The following is a 23,602-nucleotide window of genomic DNA, read 5'->3' as shown; positions in this document are numbered from 1 at the left end:
CCAAAAGGCAGAATTTCTGTATACCCTTTTCATTCCTATTAAAATGGAAATCCTGTTGCTATTGTCCCACCACAATATTGCTGGGCCACATTAAGGCCAGGGTAGAATTAATGGTGCAAGTTGGGGTCATTTGGTCAGAGGATTCCTCAAATACAGATCCGGCCTCACTAAATTACTGATTTTCATAATCAGAATGCTTTAAAATCTATAGGGAGATGGTCTTGAAAACTGATATGCCATCATATGGGCTGGGGTACAATTTGTGTTGCAAAGTTTGGGTTATTTGATCAATGGGTTCCCTATATAGATCCCCTAGATTATATACTCTTAATTTTCAAATTCTCTAAAGTCCACAGTGAAATTATCTCAAATACTTGTATAACACAACAGGGATATGTATAGACTTTGGGAAACAGGAGAGGAGAACGCTTTATTGAGATGAATTGTGTCAATTCATAACTCTCAGACCTATTATGTCAGTTTGTATTCATCCATGGGGAGTACTGATTCACCTGAGAACACCCCATTGAGATGAATGAACCCACTTCACACCTCTGCAATTCTCCTAGGCTGCAGAGATTTGTACAGAGCCCTTTTCTCCTTCACTAACCCCCAAAGTGGACTATGGAAACTGGGGTTTGGCACCACTCCCCCTTGTTGCCTCCAGATGGTAGATGTGCTTCTCACATCCCTTCCTCTTCATGGGCCCTTCAGCCATAGTAGGAGCATGGAGGGGCCAGAAGGAGGGCAGAGCTGATACCTGAGTGTTGGTGAGGGTTTTTCAAGAAAACCTTGTGCACTCCCACAACCCCAGCTGTTCTCCATTCACTTCCTGCTCACTAATACCACCACTTCTTCGAGTGCTTGTTCATGTCCATTCCAATTAGCTGTGCACACGCCATAACAGCTGGAAGATTTTTCCCCTAGCTGTATCTGTAGGGTAAGCTTGGGCACCCCCTGGAGTCATGCCCTCATGGTGCTCAATATAGTGCCCTGCCAACCCAAATCCCCTTCAGTTCCTTCTTATTGCCTGTGACGGCTAGCTGGAACTCCCTGTTGCTCTTGCCTTGGCAAGCGCATGCTTTGCAGTATTGTGTTTATATAGTTCGATTCAGTAGTAGTTTAGTTAGTATAGATAGTTTTCTCTCATAAGTTTCCTTTGAGGATTCCCCTCATCCCACATTTCCCCAGCTCTGGGGTATGCCTCGGACCCAGGCTTTAAGCCGTGCTCCGACTGCAGCAGGTTTATGACGAGAAGTGACTTGCACACTTCGTGCTTGAAGTGTCTGGGGGAGGGTCACCTTAGGGACTGTTGTAAAATGTGTAGGGGATTTCGCCCCCGGACCCTCAAGGACAGAGAACAGCACCTCTGAGTTCTGCTTATGGAGGCAGCACTTCAGCCTCAGTCAGACCCCAAGCACCGCCTCCTTGGTGCACAGCGCTCCAGCACTGTTGACTCGTGAGCCAGTGCCGAGAACGGACTCCTCTAAGGACCCTCAACGCCGCCACAGCTCCACGCACAGGTCCCAGGCATCAGTCTCACTCCCCGGTGCCTCATAAAAGAGAGACCGATAGAGGGCACTCCCCAACCAGGTCTAAAGACCAGGTGGCCAGCAACCCCCCCATCAAGTGTTCAAATGGTGGGGCCTTCGTCACTCCTGCCTCAGGAGGGGTCCAGTTGAGTCCGGACCTGCACGCTTGCCAGACCGCTGCTACAAGGACCTACAGCTTCCCTCAATACCAGAAGCGTTCGAGGCAGCATCGGACCTTCTGGCACTGACAGCGCCACCCTCCCCTCCAAGGCGGGAGAGGTTGCTGCACTGGTTCCTGGCCCAATCCACTCTGTGTGCAAGCTGGCGATGATGGCAGCGATGAGGGTATCATCCCCTGTGCGCCGATCCCCGGCACTGGTGGTCTGTGTAGGGGAGCTGCTCCCATCGCCCAGTTGGCATCACTTGCTGGTACCGAGTGGCTCCGCTCCTCTGTGGTCTTCACAGTCGGAGACCTCGGAGTCTGAAGCGGAGTCATCGCACTCCAGTAGGAGCAGAAGATCTCGCTCCCACCGTGACTGACAGCCCTACCCAGTACAGTGGCCGGGACAGTGGCAGGCTCCTCAGTGGCCCTTCTGGACATCCTGGGCCTATCACCAGAGCTAGGGTCCCAGACCAGCATCAGTGGCCTCTGCATCCTTTGGGCCGCCACACACGTCCTCTGCACTGCCGCAGGGGACCCATCCGGCAGCTGCACTGATGTCGACAATCTCGGCACTGATACCTCAGTTTGTGGTGCACAACAACCACTTCCAGTTCACAGTCCTTCCGTTTGGCCTGTCAGTGGCGCCTTGAGTATTTATCAAATGCATGGCAGTTGTGGCTGCGTTTCTGCGCAGGTGCCAGGTATGGGTGTTCTCGTACCTCAACTAGCCACTCCAGGGCTCAAGTGGAGGCGCAAGTCAAATTCATCATAGCAATGGTCGACAAACTGGGCCTTCTGAACGTGGGAAAGTCAGCTCTGTCCCCCGTTCAGAGGATAGAGTTCATAGGGGCAGTGCTGGACTTGACGCAGGCCCGGGCATACCTATCGGAATCGAGGTTCTGGGCTCTAGATGACATCATTCGGAGTCTCAGGCATTTCCCCACCACCACAGCAAGGAATTTCCTCAAGCTCCTGGGACACATGGCCACTTGTATCTATGTGGTGCAATATGCCAGGCTCAGACTCCGGCCACTCCAGTCATGGCTTGCCTCAGAGTGTCGGTTGGTCAGGGACAGTTTGGACAGGGTTGTGACTTTGCTTTGCCCTGTCCTCGACTCCCTTCTGTGGTGGCTCGATCCACAGCTAGTGTGAACAGAGGTCCCTTTCTTCAGCCCCCAACCAACTCTTTTGTTGGTTATGGATGCATCGGACTTGGACTGGGAGGGCGCACCTTGGAGACCTCAGGACACAAGGCATCTGGACTCAGGCGGAGCTCGCTCTCCACATCAATGTCAGAGAGCTGAGAGCGGTATGCCTGGCGTGTCAGACTTTTCCACCCCACCTAAGTGGGAGATGTGTATCAGTGATGACAGACAACATCACGGCGATGTTCTGTATCAACAAACGGGAGTGCACGCTCCTCTCCCCTGTGCCAGAAAGCCCTTGTGCTGTGGGACTTTTGTGTGGAGCAGTCAATACACCTGCAAGCATCGTACCTCCCCTGGGTTCGGAACGAGTTAGCAGACTATCTCAGCAGGTCGCTCCACGGCCACAAGTGGTCCCTACACCTGGACGTTGTGAACTCCATTTTCCGGCAGCGGGGCTTTCCCCAGGTAGACCTCTTTGCCACATGGCACAACAGGAAGTGTCAGCAGTTCTGCTCCTTCCTGAATCACAGCCTGGGCTCCATAACAGATGCGTTCCTCGTTCCCTGGGGAGGCCGTCTCCTATACGTGTTCCTGCCTACCCCTCTCGTTCACAAGGTGCTCCTCAAGATACAGGGGGATCGGGCGGTGGTAATATTGATAGCCCCAGCCTGGTCCCACCAACACTGGTGCATATTGCTCCTGGACATGTCCTTGGAAGCCCCAGTAACTTTGCTGTTCTTCCCAGACTTGATAACTCAGGATCACAGCTGTCTCCAGCACCCGAACCTCGAGTCTTTGGACCTCTTGGCACGGAAGCTCTGTGGCTGTATGCAGTGGAGTGTTCCTACTCAGACCAGGTTAGACAAGTCCTTCTTGGCAGTAGGAAACCCTCCACCAGGGCTACCTACCTTGCCAAGTGGAAGAGATTCTCAATCTGGTCGGCACAGCATCATTTGTCCCTGATGCTCGCTTCTGTTCCACTCATATTGGACTACCTTCTCCATCTCAAGCAGCAGGGACTGTCCGTGTCATCAATAAGGGTTCACTTGGCTGCCATCTCTGCCTTCCATCCAGGTGCAGAGGGCCGGTCGGTCTTTGCCAACCCTATGGTCAGCTGTTTCCGCAAAGGTCTCGACAGGCTATTGCCGCAAGTTCGACAGCCGGTCCTTCAACCTGGTCCTTTCCAGACTCGTGGGACCAGCTTTTGAACCGCTAGCTACATGCTCCCTGCTCTAGCTCTCGTACAAGGTGACGTTTCTGGTAGCGATAACCTCAGCCAGGAGGGTGTCTGGGCTCAAGGCCCTAACATCAGAGCCTCCTTACATTGTGTTCCATAAGGAAAAGGTTTAGCTCAGGCCCCACCTGGCTTTCCTCCCAAAGTTTGTCTCCCGTTTCCACATGAACCAGGACATCTTCCTCCCAGTGTTCTATCCTAAGCCCCATTCAAGGGCAGGGAGCAGAGGCTTCACTTGTTGGATGTCTGCAGAGCAGTTGCCTCTTACATTGAGAGAACAAGGCCATTCCGAAAGTCTCTGCAACTTTTCATGGCTGTGGCAGACAGGATGAAGGGTCTTCCAGTCTCTTCTCAACGAATTTTGTCGTGGATCATGTCCTGCATCCGAGAGTGTTACAAACTGGCAGAGGTGCCTGCCCCTCAGCTCGCTGCGTACTCCACCAGGGCACAGGCTTCTTCATCAGCGTTCCTGGTGCAGGTTCCAACCCAGGAAATATGCAGAGCGGCAACGTGGTCCTCCATACATACTTTCACTGTGCATTATGCGATTACCTAGCACGCCAGAGACGATGCGGCCTCTGGTAGAGTAGTACTCCAGTCAGTGGACAGCTCTGACCCCACCTCCATAACTTAGGCTTTTGAGTCACCTGATTGGAATTGACATGAACAAGCACTCGAAGAAGAAAAAACAGTTACTCACCATCTTACAACTGTTCTTCAACGTGTGGTGTTCATGCCCATTCCAATACTCGCCCTCCTGACCTGCTGTCAGAGTAGCTGTCAAGAAGGAAATGAAGGTGGGTTGGGTCGGCAGGGCACTATATTGAGTGCCATGAGGGCGTGACTCCAGGGTGCGCCCAGGCCGACCCTACGGATACCGCTGGTGGAAAAATCTTCTGGCTGTCCTGCACGCGGCGTGTGTGCGCCTAATTGGAATGGACATGAACAGCACATCTCGAAGAACAACAGTTACAAGAAGGTGAGTAACCATTTTTCTTCAAAAAAACAATGGAAATTCACTTTCCATAAATTTTAGTGCAGTGCCTGGTACCCTTCTAGAATGCTGAATGCATATACTGTATGCTTAAATCTCTTAACAAAGGGTTAAGATGCACATTAGCCCTACACCACAGCCTTTCCTATACCTTCTTTCAACCTCCTCCTACAGACATCACAGTTCTCTATCCTTGCAGGTGATATGAACTGCTGAAGAGAGACAGCACTGGAGGATAGTAGGAGAAACTGTCAGACCATATCCTTACTAAGGCAAACCTTGTATTTAGGGCAGGCTTAATGAACAACAATTGGCTATATCTGGCCTATACTTGACCAATTCTGCTTTGCACAAACCACCCTAGTTTCCTTGTCCTGAGGACTCCCTCTGGAATGTTGCCTAGACTTATCTCTTCCCTGAAGCATATGCTTCTAGGCTGCTACAGATCCCCTCCCAAAATAGACTATTATGCTCCTCTTCTTGTCCAGCTCTGTAACAGCACAGAAACAAGGGGTCCGTGGTCCCTTTCAGTACAGATGCACCTCTTGTATCGCAGTATGGGCTCTGGCAAATTGCTGCAGGTAATCGTTGCACCAGTCAACACAGCTGTCTCCAACATCATGAGGGACAGTTGGAGTGCGTGCAGACAAATGAGGGAATTCAGTGTTGTGGGACAACACACAATATAAAATGGCACATTTACTTATTCCTCATATTTGCTGCTTATAGGGCTGACCTGGCTGAAACATACTTACAGTACATCCCCAGTGACTTTTGCCAGCTCTAGGGAACACAGTTAAAATTACAGGTCAGGACAGGATGGGAACTCTGGATTTCATGGTTTTCAGAAGTTTAAGTATTAGGTTCTAAAGATTTGACTTTCTGGAAAGGGTGCTCAACCTTAATTGTGCATTTAGTTTTTGGGCAGTAAATTAAATTTTCATCTAGATAACGGAAATGTGTCCATGTCCATGCTAGATTGAAATGACTGTCTTTTACTGTTTAGATGGCGCAGGAATGATGGGAATGCATCCTGCACCTAATATTGAGGATCTTCCAGGGAAAGTACCAGCAGATCAGGCTGTGTAAGTATTAGCTGTGTTCTTTTAGTATTGTTTTAGCCTTTTGGTGTATTTGCTAACAGGGATACATCTTTGAAGCAAGAGTATTAAAATAAATTCTTCAAACTTCTGGTCATGAGTTTCTGAACTGTAATTTAGTATATGAATTCATAAATGGATACTGAAAATAACAGATTGATAGACTGTGAAAAAAGAAAAAATTCTCAAGTTTCGCTTTTGTGTTTCAAGCAGGAACTTTTTTTTTGCATTAAATTATTAATTTTCTTTGTATCTGTTTGTTTTTGTTTTTTTTTTAAATTCAGAAGTAACATTGGACAGAGAAACACAGGTAGACCCAGAGGTCTGGGAATATTTCCTGAAGAAAAACCAAAGCCCTTTAAAGAGTCAATTTTATCTTATCAAGAAGAATTGCAACAGCAGGTATTAAAAAGTTTGTTTTCTTACCTGCTAGCTATGCAAATTGAAATCTAAAAGTAAAACTGTGTTCATTCTTGTTCATCCATTGTCATTGATAATTAATGTTTTGCAATTGTAGCTTAGCTTATAGTTCAGTTGATAATGTATTTTGTGAAATAGAATTCAGCCTACTCTTCCTTGGATATGTGGGTTCTGTGGGCTTGGTAAAACTATGCTAGTAAAATTGAACAGATATGACTCTGAATACAAGCTGGAACAGGTAGCTTTTTCCACTTCCATATAATAATTTTCCTGACCATAACCATGCTTAAATACTTCATTGCAAACTTTCAGGTACAATGGCAAAGAGGAGACCAAATATAAATGTGCCCAGAAATGTGGTGGTTATACTGTTGGTATACTATTAAAAAGCCAGTGTAACAGCAGTGTAGTCAAATATGTCTTCATACCAACACTACAACAAAAAGTTATGTTCTTATTTTCTTTCTCCACTAAGTCTAATGGGTATTCTAGATCAGTCAGACTTCACCAAAGAACAGATTTCACAGTAGCAGCCGTGTTAGTCTGTATTTGCAAAAAGAAAAGGAGTACTTGTGGCACCTTAGAGACTAACAAATTTATTTGAGCATAAGCTTTCGTGAGCTTGAAGTGAGCTGTAACTCACGAAAGCTTATGCTCAAATAAATTTGTTAGTCTCTAAGGTGCCACAAGTACTCCTTTTCTTTTCACTAAAGAAGTTTGCTGCTTCTACCATCTCTAGTTTATGACATACTTCTAACGGTCAAAAACTTGTGGAGAGGGATTGTAGTATAAGTTCTTCTAATTGAAAAAAATACAACAGTTTCACTTTTAAGTAACGAAGAAATTAAAGAGGAAATGGGGGAGGAAGGAAAAATCTCCCTTTTTGATGGTCTGTGTGAAAAAGGTATGGAAGCAAACAGACACAACAATTGTTTAGGTCCTTTCATCCCAAATCCCAAAGTCTTTCACAGATTGTGTACCAACTGCAGCACTGAAATGCAGCCATCTCTGAGGTGACAGATTGTGGCCAAAAGATGCACAGTATTATTATTCTTATTCAGTTACTGCAAGAACCCGGTACGATAAAGACAAATGAAAAAGATACTGTCACTATCTTGAAGAGCTTGCAATCTAAGTAAGAATATGACTGTCAAGGGGAGGGAAAAGAGTATAACAGTTACAGCAATGAGAGCCTGTGGTAACTTGGGTTTGTTGTACATATCTTGGTGGTTAAAAAAAATTATCATCAGTAGTTATGGATTTAAAGAACTAGAGTAGTAGTAGTATTTTCTTGATTGGTAGGGGAGGCACATGAAAGAAGGAAGTAGGGGAGACATGGAATGAATGTGAATATATAAGCAAAATAAAGGTCAAAGGAGAAAAGAAAGGAGCAGAGAAGGAAGCAGAGTTGTGAAAGGATGAAGGAGAGAGCGAGAGGGTGGAAGGCAGAGAAGGGTAAAGAGGGGAAAATAAAGAGGAGTTGTATAGTGTAACAGAGACAAAAAGGTTCAGAGAACTACAGAAAAGTCTATTTGTGGTATTGTCAGGAAGCCGAGACTATGAAGGCTCTTCTCATGCCTAGCTTGTGCTTGTCAGGGACAAGGTCCTTTTATTAAACTGCTTTCAGAAGGGAGCAGGAATTTTGGCTTTGTTAAATGTGTTCTTAATAGATTTTTCTTATTAAATGGATGCTGTCAATCTGGAATCTAATCAGTTTTTTAAGGGTCTGAAGTAGTTTCAGATACTGCACTTGTCCTTGGGTTCTTTGGCAATATTTATTGTTTCACAATTACATGATCATATTATTTAAAAATGTTTTCTCCCTCATTGCTGTATGAATGACCCATGCAAAGAAATGAAACTGACCCCCTTATCTGATTTAAAGGAGAAACAGTGAGACTGGTACTGTCAAATGAAGACTAAAAATAGAGAAAATATTTTTTCTTGAATTTTTCAACTACAGCAGTATTAGATATAATATGTAAACATAATGGGTAAAAATGTTTGGACAGAACTGTGGTTTTTAAGTTGTCTTTTTGATCTTTCAAAAATCTACATTACACAAATTTTGTGGAGGTTATTTTAATAAGTTCATCTTGCCGTCTGTAGAGGGAAAGAGAACTGAAGCAAAGATGATATAGAAGTGAGGCATCAGCAAACGTATTACCCCATGCCTGCACTATTTTACAAATGGTAGAGTTGTGTAACTTTTTACTGGGATTTTTATTTCTATCCACTAGTAAAACCAGATTGCTAAATAGTCATCAGTCCACTCATACAAAGTTCTGAGGTACCCAGAAAACTTTTCAAACATCTAAAATAATTTTTAGGTTTCCAAAAGAATCTGTTATAAGGTCTGATAAACTAAGTCTTTCCAGGGGTTAGAAGCAAGTGCTTGTGTCCTAGTGGAATATTGGGGATCTCTTATTTTCAATGGCATCGTTTCCATTTCTATTCCTTTAGGATCACAAAATAGTGAGCCTTTAATCTGTGATTGGTACGAGACAGGAGTAATGGCTGTCCTAGATTTGGAAGTTTTGTAGTGGGTGTGTCCCTGTGATCTATTTGTCATCTATATGTGTGAGTGTACCTTATGGCAAAGGTATTTGGTAAAGCTGTACCCAGTATGTGGTTTGGAGAAGTTGGCTATGAAGTTTTATGACTAATTTGATGTGGATACCCAAGAATACAAAGGAAAACAATAGCATTCAGCTTGCTCTATGAGTTCTTTACTTCCAAATATATTTATTGTATTAGAAGTTTGTGTGACTGAGTGTTATCCTATCTTTAGATAAGAGAAAGAGAAGAACGACGCAGACGAGAGAAGGAGGAAAAGGAACAATATGAAGCCAAGTTAGAAGCTGAAATGAGAAATTACAATCCTTGGGGAAAAGGTGGTGGTGGTGCTCCTCTCAGAGACACAAAAGGAAATCTGATAAGTATGTTTGAAAATGTGGGTCTTCTCTTTAAGACATCTGTTGTTTTGTTCTCTTTAAGTTATTAACTTTATTTCGACAAACATTGTTATTCTTTGTATCACATCATTGGTGTATATGGCACTTTACAGGCAAGGAAGAACACTTGGCCAGTGCCCTTAGAAGCATGCGATCCTAGGAATCCAATCTCATTCGCTTTATTTAAGGGAATGGTTTCATTGGCTTCAATGGAACTATTTTCCCGAGTAAGAAGAGCAGAACTAAAGTTATCCATCTGTTTGGGATTAACAAGAAATGACAGCAGATAAGGCGGGTATTGCTTGTGTATTAATTACGCGGATTACCTAAGAATTCCCCGTTAATACTGAGGTTTGCTAAGTTCTTGTCCCAAGATCAGACCCACTGTTGTTAAAATTAAAGTTTAGTTGGGAACCCTGATGTGCACTGTTGCAACACGCACAGTTTTTGAATTTGCGATAGTTTTATTAACCGAATTAGCAAAGTTACAAACGTTCCAACCCAGCAAGGTAGGTAGAGATACTATAGAATGTGCATCTGAGCATCTATATGCTCTCGCTATCCTTTGCAAAAGGACTAAAAGAGTTAGTTATCCTCACCACAATCACCACCACCAGTGGTCGCCATCCTGGCATCTCCCAAGAGTTACATTTCACGAGGCACACAGGCTGGGATATGACTTGTTATAATGTGTTATGCTGACACCACTATACCTAATGCATATTCCATAGGGGTTTCTCCCCTTTTCCTTATTTGTATTTCCTCACCCTACTAACGTTGGGGTGCCCTTCTCCCACAGATTAGTAATCTGTTTACCTCAAATTTATTAGCATTTATATTATCATTTATTGGCATTATATTATTTTATTAGCATTTATTAGCATTATTTATAAACTTTGTGGTCAGACATCTGCTGGTGTTCCTAACTTCAAATAGCCCAAGCTGGTATAAGCTAGCATCTTCTGATTACCTGTTGGCAGTTTAATCATTACAGTGTTCTGTCTTGTGATATCTTGTATCCTTGTTAGCTGCTTAATCTAAGGTTTTTGGGCCTTATGTCTTATTTAGTTAAACTATTGTCTTACAGGTCTTGTAAGTTCATTATATTACTGCCTTAACTTATACCCATGGCTTACCTAGCAAATACCTATAAGTATAGGCTACAGGGGCAAGAAAAGACAACAGAAAATAAAGTGGAAAGGATTGCTAGATGAAAAGATTTCCAATATGTTAGGCCCAGTATTTATGTGTGATTGGTGTGATGTACTTTCATTTTAAACGTTTCCATAGGAGCAGTACATTACAACAGTATAACTTCTAATCATGGACTCTCTACTTAGGACAAATAGACTAAGAACAAATCTGAATGAGTCCATAAAGGGAAGTGGAATATTATTTGAGCTTGCCCACTATGACAGCCTTGTAAATTGTCATATAAAGACAGTCAGATACTACTAATACTCAGCATTTATTTATTCTTTGTGTTTTGCAAAGTACTGAGTACTCATCAATTATTTAATCATCACAGTAACTTTGTAAGAAAGAGATGGAGGTAGACAAACGGGGAAACTGCAACACAGGGAAATAATTTGTCCAAGGCCACAAAACAAGTCAGTGGTAGGTCTGGGATTAAATTTCAAGTTCCTGGCTCCCTATCATGAGCTACCATGAGCTCTTGAACAGTAGTTTCTGAATTAAAAAAAAAACAAAAAAAAAAACAGAACAAAACAAAAAAACATTAGGAAAAACAATAACAGTTTGTCTTTCAGCAGGCTCAGTCAGATCTGTCCACCTCAAAATAAATGCAGTAAGGTCAAATTCATTCCAATACAGAAGGTCTCCTATACTATTTGCACCAAATATCCTGTCTTCCTCTCACAAGACTGCAGAGCAGTTGTGGAGCCCCTTCGTGGAGGTTGCTTTATCTCAATGGATGAAGTAGCGTTTGTGGGCTCTTATATGGTCCTCTCTGTGAGGAGAGATTGGAAGATCTGCATAGAAGATGTTTTCACCCCTCTTATTGACCTACCTACACACCATTCCTTCCTACCCTCAGTGCATTATTGTGCAGGAATCTCTTACCTAGCTGGTTCTGCAGTCATGGAGAAGAGGGATGCATTTGTCTGTACAGACTTAAGTGATCCATAAGGCTTTATGTGGGCCTTCTCTGGGTAAATTTTACTGTAACGAGCACTTTTTCCTCAAAGAAGCCTAATTTCAACAATGTATTTTCATGCTTCTTCACTGCTTGGTCATTTAACCAAGATAAGAACCTCAGTAGCACTGTTAGCATCATGTCTAGTGTTCTGGTAATGTGTAAAAACTCAAAGGTAGGAGTTTTGTAGTTTTTTCTTCTTGATGCACTGAATGCCACTCATGAGTCTTCAGAATAAGTGACTGTCTAATGATTATCCTCAGGAAGGGAAAGTGGGTTCTTCTAATATAAGGAAACCTCCTATTCACACTCATATACAAGTCAATTCCCTCTGTTATTTCAAGGGTTTGGGACTATTCAATATATAGTATTGAGAAATGCCCAATGCAAAGCACAATATGGTAAAGGAAAAATTTATAGTCGCGGCTCAGAGCATGTTATCATGCTTAATCTGAATTAGTACTTATATTGTGCTCGAAATTTCAACTTGCAATTCTTGTTTCTCCGTGCAAAAGGATATTGACCTAGCTGTTTGGTTTAGGTTGAATCATATTCTGTTTGACTCTAATTCTTCTTGCATTTGAAGTGAATGCCCAACAAAAAAAGATAGGAGAATTTCTGAAGTCTATGTGCATTTCATTATTACATCAAAACTTCAATATAACATTGAGTTAAAGTACTTGATGACATCAATATAGAATACTGCTAAATTCAGGACCATAACATTGAGTTAGAGCGCCTGTTTTCATTTGCAGACCCCTAACAAATTTTGAACAGAGGTGTGGACCCCTTTGGAAATTTTAGACGTAGTCTGCAGACCACCAAGAATCCACAGACCATAGTTTGAAAACCACTGAGTTAGAGTACTTAATGACATCAATATAGAATACTGCTGAATTCAGGACCAAAGCAGTTTGTTTTGAAATTATGGCTAGCCAACATTTTCAACACTAAAAAAGAAAAGGAGTACTTGTGGCACCTTAGAGACTAACAAATTTATTTGAGCATAAGCTTTCATGAGCTATAGCTCGCTTCATCGGATGCATTTGATCTGTAGCTCACGAAAGCTTATACTCAAATAAATTTGTTAGTCTCTAAGGTGCCACAAGTACTCCTTTTCTTTTTTGCGAATACAGACTAACACGGCTGCTACTCTGAAACCATTTTCAACACTGTGTGCCTAAAAATATAGAGTTAGTAACCTAAGCTTTAGGTTCCCAGTTTCAAAATTTTTGGCCATATCCACAGCTTTGTGTGAAGTGACATGACATGCCATGTTATATGGAAGTATGAGTTATTACTCCCATATATATGAATTATTTTCTATTGTGCATAGTGTTCCTTTTTCATCCCAGTGAAATGTCTCTTCACTGGGTTTGTGTACTGTGTTTATTGTAATTTCTAAGTAGCTGCTTCTAAGAGAGGAATATCATTTAAAGTTCTGGGAATATCCAGCCTTAAATATCCAGACAGATTAAAAATGGTCAGTAACAACATATGCAGATGCCCGTAAAATTGATTTTAGTTTAGCTATTGCTCTTTTCCAGGTATATGATATGATAACAATTGCTCATTTGTGGCATTCTCATAGCACGTGATAGGTTTCCAATTATCTTGGCAATTTCTCCTTTTTGCCTTGTAAATATTTTGAAAACCTATTAATTTTTAAAAACATTATTGGAGAGAATCATGAATTCATAGGTTGGTAGGCTGCTTTGCGGGATCCTTCTATACCTACAGATTATATTATCTTTTTAATATCTCAAATTAATTTTAAGCGTATTCCTTACAGAATTGCTAAAAAATTGATCTTAATCTGGTTCGGTATGGAAATAATCTGTTAGCTGGCAAAGAAAAACCTGAATTAAATAATGCACTGTTAGATAAAACTGGCAAATGTTATTAACTAGTTCTACTAGAACTTCGCTCTTTGAACTATAGCACGATAATCTCTCACTTTGAGATTTTCTGCTCTGATTTGCAGCAAGGGGACTCAAACTGATTGAGTTGTTGAGCTCTGTTGTTGAGCTACTATACTAAGATTAGTAGAACCTTTTGCTACTAATTCTTCATATTGGCAAGATTTGAGCCAAAAATATTAACAGTAGTCCAGATTTGTAAAAGTGATGAATATTTTTGGGTGCCTAGTTTTTGTGATACCTTACAGGGGCCAGTTTTCAGAGGGTAGCGGCATAGCACTTTATGAAAATAAGGACTCTTTAAAGTGTCATATTGGGCACCCCATAATCGTCACTTATGAAAAATTATCCATTGTCTTTGTAGTAATGAATATAGTGCCTGCAAATTATGTTGAAAAATCTGTAAAAATAATCACTGTAATCACAATAATAGTCCTGGTATAACTTTGAGCATACCACATACTGTGAATGTATGTTTACATATCACAAAATAGTAGCTGGATTATTAAAGAATGTGAGAAGAACCAATTCACATGTAATGATGTACAACATTCAACATTCTTAGGAGAAATGAAATAAGCCGTATAGATACTCAGTAATATTAAATCAAAGTATTTTACAGCCTTTTTAACAGAGGAGGATTTTGGAAACAAACACAGTCATGACACATTGTGTCAACTGCGTCATGCTTCAAGCTTTTTACCCTTGCTTTTTGTGGTGTTTTCTGCATTTTGCTGTGAAGGGTCATTGCTGACAAAAGCTTTCTGAGTAAAAAGTTGTTGGAAATTTTATTTCCTTGTTCAATAAGTTCCAGGTGACCACTTTTCTCATTTCTAGCTCACATCATTGTTTTTTTTTATTTACTCTTTTGTTCCCATAGTTGGTGTGCCCTGAAAGTAGACCCAGTGAGATTTCTTGTTTTTGAGAATACACATGCCACTTGTGGGAATAAAATATTTATAAATAGCTGTTTCCCCTCTCCTTTAGCTGACTTGAACATGATGCACAAGCAAAATGAAGATGCGTATCATAACCCAGAGGCAAGACACTATCAAGATAAAAGGGCTATTGTATCGGTTGACCAAAGTTTGGCCTCCCCAAGACCTGAGAACACAGAAGCATCTACAAATAAAATAGCAGGTTTTTAAGAATATTATGTTATCAGTTATAAACATTATTAGGTTTTGTTGGTCAAAATTCTCAAGCTCTTGTACATCTTTCTTTTTCTGTCACCTCATAAAACTGTCAATCATGCCTACTGTGTGAGGCACACTCCCACTCTTTCCCAACAGTCCTCTTGCCTTATTGTTGTTGGAAGCTATAGTGGGTTAGCAGTGGCCACTCCGCCTCACTACGTCACAGAGCATTGCTCACAGTTGGGGAATCAGCTGAGTCACTCTTGGCTTGTAGCTCTGGTCAGCAGTTCGGGTAGAGCAATAGGCAGTCAGGGTCCCTAGTCCACAATCAGGGCAGTGAAGGGTGGTGGCTCGGACCTATGCTCAGGGCCGACAAGCAAACCAACAGTTCAGAGGCCCAGCCAACAAGTCCTCTGGGCTCAGGCTGGAGTAGTGCAGCCAAGCACAGTCTTTAGGAGCTCAGGCAGGGTTAGAGCACCCAACACAGTCTTCAGGGGCTCAGGCAGGGTTAGAGTGCCTAAACACTGTCAAGGGGGGCTCAGGCAGGCTTAGAGCGCCCAGACACTGTCAAGGGGGGCTCAGGCAGGCTTAGAGCGCCCAGACACTGTCAAGGGGGGCTCAGGCAGGCTTAGAGCGCCCAGACACTGTCTAGGGGGGCTCTAAGACAAAACCTTTCCTGGAGGCTCTAAGAATCTGTGAGGTTAGGGGTCCAAGAGCTCTGGCACCAGCCCAAGCCCGGAATTCTACACAGCAATGAAACAGCCCTGCAGCCGGAACCCCGTGAGCCTGAGTCAGCTGGCCTGGACCAGCCAGGGGTGTCTAGTTGCTGTGTAGACATACCCTTAAAGACACTGAGCAAATTAGATGTTTGAGACCACAATGTTGGCCCTTTGTATTCAGTTGCTTCTTGTTAGGTGGGATTTCTCTGTAGTTGTTTTTTTAGTCAAAGAGATGGGGGCTGAAGTTTTGATGATCAAGGCAAGTCGGAAGCCATTTTCATAGGTTATGGGGTAAAGAGAGACATTATGACAAAGGGAAGTTTATTTAAAAGTAATTGTCATAGTCATGTCGTTTGTCCCACCTCACCCCACCATTTGCTGCTCTCTTGTATTCCCTTTTGTATTAATATTTGTTTGGTTTCTTCGAGAGTTGTTTGGGAAATCACTAGACCAATAGAAAAGCCATGAAGCAGAGTCTTATATTATGGGGATGATTTCCATTTTTTTGCCTTCCACTTTCTGGTAGAATAAATCATAACTGTTCCGATTAAGGAATAATGTCACAGAATTGGGAAAAGGAGATGATGAAAACACAAAGTTACAGGCCAATAATTTCACTGTCAATTTCAGTTAAATTACTGTCGTGTTAATTTTTAAAAGCATGTGGTATGGGTATTTATTTGAGGGAAAAAAAATTAGATTGGTTATTTTTAAAAAATCTCCTATTGTGCAAATTCTTCAGAAAACTCTTTTTTCCTGGAACCAGTAACTTAAAAACATTTTAACTCAGCTAATTTTGTTCGCTATGTATGAGATTTGAAAAACTGAGCATTTAGTTTGTTTACTTTGGGGTAAAAATTTGGCAATGTTTTTATGATTATGTAAAATGGTAAATAATAATGGCAGACTCTCACTTGTGACAACACTTCCTGATGGTACTTAACGTCGAGCCAGGCAATAGAGCCCTAGAGTGAAATTGCCCCCTGTGCAGAGAGCAGGGGCGGCTCTACCAATTTTGCCGCCCCAAGCAGTCACCACCGAATTGCCGCCACAGGACACGGACTGCTGCCCCATTCTAAATGCTGCCCCAAGCACCTGCTTGGAAAGTAGGTGGTGGTGGTGCCTGGAGCCGGCCCTGGCAGAGAGCCTGAATAGTGCTAATGTACCGTTTTTGTGGGACTTAAATCAGGGGTGGCCAACCTGTGGCTCCGGAGCCACATGCGGCTCTTCAGAAGTTAATGTGCGGCTCCCTGTATAGGCACTGACCTTGGGGCTGGAGCTATAGGCGCTTCCAATGTGCTGGGGGGGGTGCTCTCTGCTCAACCCCTGGCTCTGCCACAGGCCCTGCCCCCACTCCACCCCTTTCTGCCCCCTCCCGAGCCTTCCGTGCCCTCACTCCTCCCCCTCCCACCCCAGAGCCTCCTGCATGCCACGAAACAGCTGATCAGGAGGTGCGGGGAGGGAGGAGGAGGTGCTGATTGGTGGGGCAGCCAGTGGGTGGGAGGCACTGGGAGCTGGGGGGAGGCAGGAGCTGATGGGGGGCTGCTGATGTATTACTGTGGCTCTTTGGCAATGTACATTGGTAAATTCTGGCTCCTTCTCAGGCTTAGGTGAATTTCCCATTGAATGTCATAGAGAAACATGTATAGTCAGTTAAATTGTGAAAAGTTTTCTATTGCATATAGGTTCTTATATGGTGCTCATCACTGTTTCTTCATCATCACTGTATTTATGATTCCACAAGAGGAAAACTAAATATGAATTTAACATTATAATGTTTTTGATGTTAGAAATTAGACAGGCATAGATTGTATACAAGTTTAAGGTTAGATTGTAACTGCAGCCTATATATGCAGTCAAAAGGGAACACATGGGACTTGACTGCACAGGAGCTACCCAGATCTTGGATCTGGATGTGGGAGGGGTGTGTGCAGAGAGAGCACACAATTAAAGTGGCGGCTTTGTGCCTAAAATGTCCCTCAACCCCTCTGAATGAGTGGGTGGAGAGAACAGATAGAGCCATGACTGTTCCACATACCTTCAGTGCACCATTCAACTGAGCAGGCTGGATCTGAGTAGAGGAGAATGCAGGATCTGATGAAGGGCTAAGGCATCATATCCTACAAAAGAATGGCTATACTGGGTCAGTTCATCTAGCCCAGTATCCTGTCTTCTAACAGTGGCTAATGTCAAGTGCTTCAGAGGGAATGAACAGAACAGGTAATCATCAAGTGATCCATCTCCTGTCACTCATTCCCAGCTTCTGGCAAACAGAGGCTACGGACACCATCCCTGCCCATCCTGGCTAATAGGCATTGATGGACCTATCCTCCATGAACTTATTTAGTTTTTTTCAACCTGTTATAGTCTTGGCCTTCACAAAATCCTCTTGCAAAGAATTCTACAGATTGACTGTGAACGGTGTGAAGAAATATTTCCTTTTGTTTGTTTTAAACCTGCTGCCTGTTAATTTCATTTGGTGACCCCTAGTTCTTGTGTTGTGAAAAGAAGTAAATAACACGTCCTTATTTACTTACTCCACAGAAGTCATGGATATTATAGACCTCTATCATATCTCCCCTTAGTCATCTCTTTCCCAATTTTATTAATCTCTCCTCATATGGAAGCTGTTCCAGACACCCTGATCATTTTTGTTTCCCTTCTCTGTACCTCTCCCAATTCTAATATATCTTTTTTTGAGATGGGGTGACTAGATCTGCACTCAGTATTCAAGATGTGGGCATACCATGAATTTATATAAAGGCAATATGATATTTTCTGTCTTGCCTATCCCTTTCTGAAGGATTTCCAACATTGTTAGATTTTTTGACTGCTGCTGCATGTTGAGTGGATGTTTTCAGAGAACTATTCACAATGACTCCAAGATCTCTTTCTTGAGTGGAACAGTGAATTTAGACCCCATCGTTTTATATGTATAGTTGGGATTATGTTTTCCAATGTGCATTACTTTGCATTTATCAACATTGAATTTCGTTTGCCATTTTGTTGCTCAGTCGCCCAGTTTTGAGATACCTTTGTAACTCCTTGCAGTCTGCTTGGACTTAACTATCCTGAGTAGTTTTGTATCATTTGCAAATTTTTCCACCTCATTGTTACGTCGTTTTTCAGATCATTTATGAATAAGTTGAACAGTACTGCTCCCAATACAGACCCCTGGGGGACCCCACTATTTACCTCTCTCCCTTCTAAAAACTGACCATTTATTCCCATCCTTTGTTTCCTATCTTTTAATCAGTTACTGATCTATGAGAGGGCCTTCTCTCTTATCCCATGACATCTTACTTTTGCTTAAGAGCCTATGGTGAGGGACCTTGTCAAAGGCTTTCTGAATATCTAAGTACACTATATCCACTGGATCACTCTTGTCCACATTCTTGTTGACCCTCTCAAAGAATTCTAGTAGGTTGGTGAGGCATGATTTCCCTTTACAAAAACCATGTTGACTCTTCCCCAACAAGTCATGTTCATATGTGTGTCCAATAATTCTGTTCTTTACTATAATTTCAACTAATTTGTCCGGTACTGAAGTTAGGTTTACTGGCTGGTAATTGCTGGGATCACCTCTGGAGCCTTGTTTAAAATTGGTGTCACATTAGCTATCCTCCAGTCATCTGGTACAGAAGCTGATTTAAATGATAGGTTACATACCACAGTTAATGGTGTGATTTCATATTTGAGTTCTTTCAGAACTCTTGAGTGAATACCATCTTGTCCTGGTGGTGTATTCTGTTTAATTTATCAGTTTGTTCGAAAACCTCCTCTAATGACATCTCAATCTGGGACAGTTCCTCAGATTTGTCACCTAAAAAGTATGGCTCGGGTTTGGGAATACTCTCTCATATCCTCAGCTGTGAAATCAGATTCAAAGAATTCATGTAGTTTCTCCGCAATGGCCTTATCTTCCTTGAGGGCTCCTTTAGCATCTTGTTTCAGAGTAGCAGCCGATTTAGTCTGTATCCGCAAAGAGAAAAGGAGTACTTGTGGCACCTTAGAGACTAACAAATTTATTTACAGATTCATAGATATTAAGGTCAGAAGGGACCATTATGATCATCTAGTCTGACCTCCTGCACAACACAGGCCACAGCATCTCACCCACCCACTCGTGTGAAAAACCTCTCACCTATGTCTGAACTATTGAAGTCCTCAAATCGTGTTTTAAGGACTTCAAGGAGCAGAGAATCCTCCAGCAAGTGACCCGTGCCCCATGCTACAGAGGAAGGCGAAAAACTTCCAGGGCTTCTTCCAATCTGCCCTGAAGGAAAATTCCTTTCCGATCCTAAATATGGTGATCAGCTAAACCCTGAGCATATGGGCAAGATTCACCAGCCAGATACTCAGGAAAGAATTCGCTGTAGTAACTTAGATTCCACCCCATCTAACATCCCATCACAGGCCATTAGGCCTATTTGAGCATAAGCTTTTGTGAGCTACAGCTCACTTCATCGGATGCATCTCTAGTCTCTAAGGTGCCACAAGTACTCCTTTTCTTTTTAGCATCTTGATCGTCCAGTGGCCCCCACTGGTTGTTTAGTAGGTTTCCTGCTTCTGATGTATTTTGAATTTTTTTTTGCTGTTATTTTTTGAGTCTTTGACTAGCTGTTCTTCAAATTCTTTTTTGGCCTTCCTAATCCTCTCTTCTTCTCCACCTGCTTTTGGAGAAACTGCAACTCTGAGGGGTATGTCTGAGTCAATCTTCCTTTCCAGAGCTGCTCCTGGAGCACCACAGCTCTGAGCTAAGCTTTATTTAGGACTGAGAGTAAACTGTCAGTCTAACCCTTAATGATATCGTTTTCAACAGACTAACCAGAGTGGCTGTGCTGGAAAAAGGTGTTAAGTTAAAAATTCATAGTACAGTATGCTCATTACAGCAGAGGAATTTGACCTACTGAAATCTGTATATTTGATTCTAATTATAGATTTTCTGTAGTGCCTGTCATCCTGTTATCTGAACATTAGTCTAATGAAGATGTGCGTTGTGTTGTTTTTTAAATTATATTCTGGTTTTTAAAAATTTAGTATGCTTTAAGAACAGCTATTGAGTTATATCTGATAAATCTGCTGAATGGTAATCACAAGCAATGAAGTGCTGAACTTTAGAAACTTTTTTGCCTAATTTAAAAAAAATAGAACTGTAAACCCTGGCATACATATGAAAGCAGCTGTATAGATTTGGTTGTGACGGACTGTGTTTTTCATCATAAACATCAGAATACTAACATGACCAATATACTAATTTATTTGTTGCTTGATATCCTAAAATCCTTAAGTTATTTGACTATTTTTGTACAAACCCAAATAACTAACTAATATTAATGGAACAGTGAAACTCATACTAAATTCTGCACATAAAATATAAAACCTATGTTTGAAAACTATTTCTATAATATCTTTGGATAATGTGTATTGTAAACTACCATGGGAGATAAATGTTTGTGTTTCTTTCATCTGGTTTTCTGTCTCAAAACTAGTTTTGATTATATTTGGAAAACTATCTTCTTCTAGGTTTTACATTTGCACAAACCTCTCCCTATGTTCGAGGTAACATATTTAGTGAGCCACCATCTGAACAACAACTTATGCAGCAAGAGGCATACAAGAATTTTCTTCGTTTGCAGGTGAATGCTTGTACCAGTATTACCCTGTTAAGTAAAAAAGCTCAATTGCTTAAATACAACTTATCAAGGATTTTATCCAATACATGCTCTCGAAGGCCCCAGTCCTGTACAGACTCATGCATATAAGTAACTTAATGCAGATGAGTTGTCCCATTGAATTTCATGGGAGTACTCACATGCTTAAGTGTTTGTAGGATTGTGCCTGAAGTGCTATAAACCATGTGGAATCAGAAAATTGATGCCATTAGTGATTGACTTAAATTCTGTTGGGCTTTTAAACATTTTTTTTTGAGTCCCCAAAGGGTGCTAGGAGCCTCATAAAAACGTGAAGGCATAGGCCTTGCCCTTAAGAACGAACAGTCTAAATTTAATATGACACAAGTGAGCATAATAAGTAGAGAAAGAGGAGGGACAAAAGTGACAATAAGAACCCTAGTTATTTTTAGTAATGTTTGTGCACAGTAGTTCTGCTAACTATTTTTTTTGTTGTGTACCATGTTTTATAGCGTAACAAACCAGTGCCACAATAGTTAAAAAGAATTGAGGAGGAAAAATGTGGGGAAGTATGTTGTATATTATCGTGTATGAAATTAATGTTTGATCAATTTTAAAATTGTATCACAGTTTGGCATGGCTCTCTGTGGGAGAAGTGATTAATTTTTTTGTATTTGGGGGAAGAAAAAAAAGAGAGAGAGAGAGAGAGAGAGCGCGAGCTTTCAGGTGTTTTATATACACCAAAAAGGTTTAAAGAATATTCAAACAGCTGGTCTAAACAAATTAACAGTTAAATGAGCTGTAGCGCAGGAAGATCCTGGAATTCCCTTGCAGTTGCCTTGTATGCTCCTTAATGCTACAAATGCAGGGTTCAAGCATCTACAGAGTGCCAAACATGTAAACGTTGTTCATTGGATCACTAAGCTGTTATCCACAGATGAATGTTAGCTTTGTTCTCTAGATTGAGGAAAAGAGACTCAGGGAAGAGGCAGAGCGTGAAAAACTTAGAATTGAAGAAGAAAAAGAAGAAAAGCGACTAGCTGAACAGAGAAGCAGAATGCAAAAAGAATATGAAGAGGAACAGGAAAAGAAAAGAAGGAAAGAGGAGGAGGTATGCTATCTAATTGTAATGATTATTTTTCCCCTTACCCCTAACCAGCACACTGAAGCATTTGCATTTTACAAACTCTAAGGAAGCTCATAAAATAACTCTGTGTCAGAAAAAGGCTTGTGGAACCTCACTGGAAAACTAGAAAGTAGGTGGGGCCTACAGCTAGTCTGCAAAATCCTTCCACTTCCCTTAATCTTAGAAGAACACCATCAATTTGAAATCTAGTCAGATTTTTTTTTAAATAGTTGAAATATAGTCAAGTATTAAATCTATCTCTGGGCCTAATGTCAGTTTGCGGTGTTACAGTTATGTTTTCTTATTTTAAGAAAAGATTATTTTTTCACCTGCTGCTGTGTTAGCACAGAGGAGATTGGTCATACAGGGGAATGCAGAGTACTGTCAAATTGACCAAGTAAACAAACTGGAAAATAGGGAGGTATTTTTTCTCTAATCTTTTAGTTGTAGAAGACTTTGTAAATACTTGTAAATGTTGTAGGAGGAAAATATTGCAGAGGAAGCATGATTTTTAAAAAAAAAGTTGGCAGTGTTCCTTTGGACAGGGCCGGAATACTTACTTTTGAAAAAAAGCAGTAATTTCTTGACGTTTGCCCTGAACCAAGTGGTAATGAAAATTGTTATCAAGGTGTGCAATTTTAATGTAATGCTAAATAAAAAGCTTAACTGTATTTTTAAAAAACTGAATTAATTTGATTGTATTTCTTCCCATAGTTAACTTGGGATAGATAGCTTGTGCCCTTGTGTTGCATGCAGCGAAGTAATACCTCCTCTAATCCTCTGCAGGGCTGTATAAAACCTACATAGATCATAAGTTAGAGCGTGGCATGGACCACAATCCCAGCATTCCAGATTCTGCTCCCTTGCTCCCATTTATGAACAATTTGGTGGGATGGGTATGGGACTGATTAACAGAGGTGGGCTGGTATAATGAGGGAAATAAGCTGCACCTTGTAAAGTATTGTTGCAACTTTCCTTCAGGAACAGGGGAAGAATTTTGACTGAGCAACAATTTATTTTTGAGGCTTCTGTGCGGGTGACACAGCTTTGTACCATTGTTTACTCAGGGCGGAGTCTTAAAAGCCTCTGAGCCTTGTCTAACTCTGAATGAGACCAGTGCATCAGAGGTGAAATCCTGGCCTTTCTGAAGTCAGTTCTGCCATTGACTTCATGGGAGCCAGGATTTCACCTCAGATGTTTAAGAGGTGTATGGCAAAAGTTCTAATTTGAAAACTATGTTCATTACATCAACTGCATGTTGTTTTTCCATTCATATTTACCTCTCAGATATAATTTTAATTTCTCAAGCAAAATAAAAAACTAAAAATATTGATTATTTTTTGTTTTTATTCACCAACAATATTCTCTT

The 23,602-nt window shown here is 41.7% G+C and overlaps 1 protein-coding gene across 18 annotated transcripts in view; it reads left to right on the top strand.

The window, feature by feature from the left end:
* Positions 1 to 23,602, top strand: part of CSPP1 (centrosome and spindle pole associated protein 1) — a 178,969-nt gene that overhangs the window by 84,790 nt on the left and 70,577 nt on the right. For 15 of the 18 annotated variants that reach the window (XM_043507755.1, XM_043507756.1, XM_043507760.1 and 12 more), the window contains 6 exons: positions 6,078 to 6,156; positions 6,456 to 6,573; positions 9,383 to 9,530; positions 14,607 to 14,759; positions 21,001 to 21,113; positions 22,069 to 22,218. In XM_043507755.1, coding sequence (XP_043363690.1) covers positions 6,078 to 6,156; positions 6,456 to 6,573; positions 9,383 to 9,530; positions 14,607 to 14,759; positions 21,001 to 21,113; positions 22,069 to 22,218 — 761 coding nt within the window. The remainder of the gene's footprint in view (positions 1 to 6,077; positions 6,157 to 6,455; positions 6,574 to 9,382; positions 9,531 to 14,606; positions 14,760 to 21,000; positions 21,114 to 22,068; positions 22,219 to 23,602) is intronic. The other 3 variants (XM_043507763.1, XM_043507762.1, XM_043507761.1) reach the window with 1 other exon arrangement.

The sequence above is a fragment of the Dermochelys coriacea genome, chromosome 2, assembly GCF_009764565.3.
Source record: "Dermochelys coriacea isolate rDerCor1 chromosome 2, rDerCor1.pri.v4, whole genome shotgun sequence".
In the NCBI taxonomy this organism is placed as follows: domain Eukaryota; kingdom Metazoa; phylum Chordata; order Testudines; family Dermochelyidae; genus Dermochelys; species Dermochelys coriacea.
Note: the sequence above shows the minus strand (reverse complement) of the source record. Positions and strands in the feature narration are given on the sequence as shown.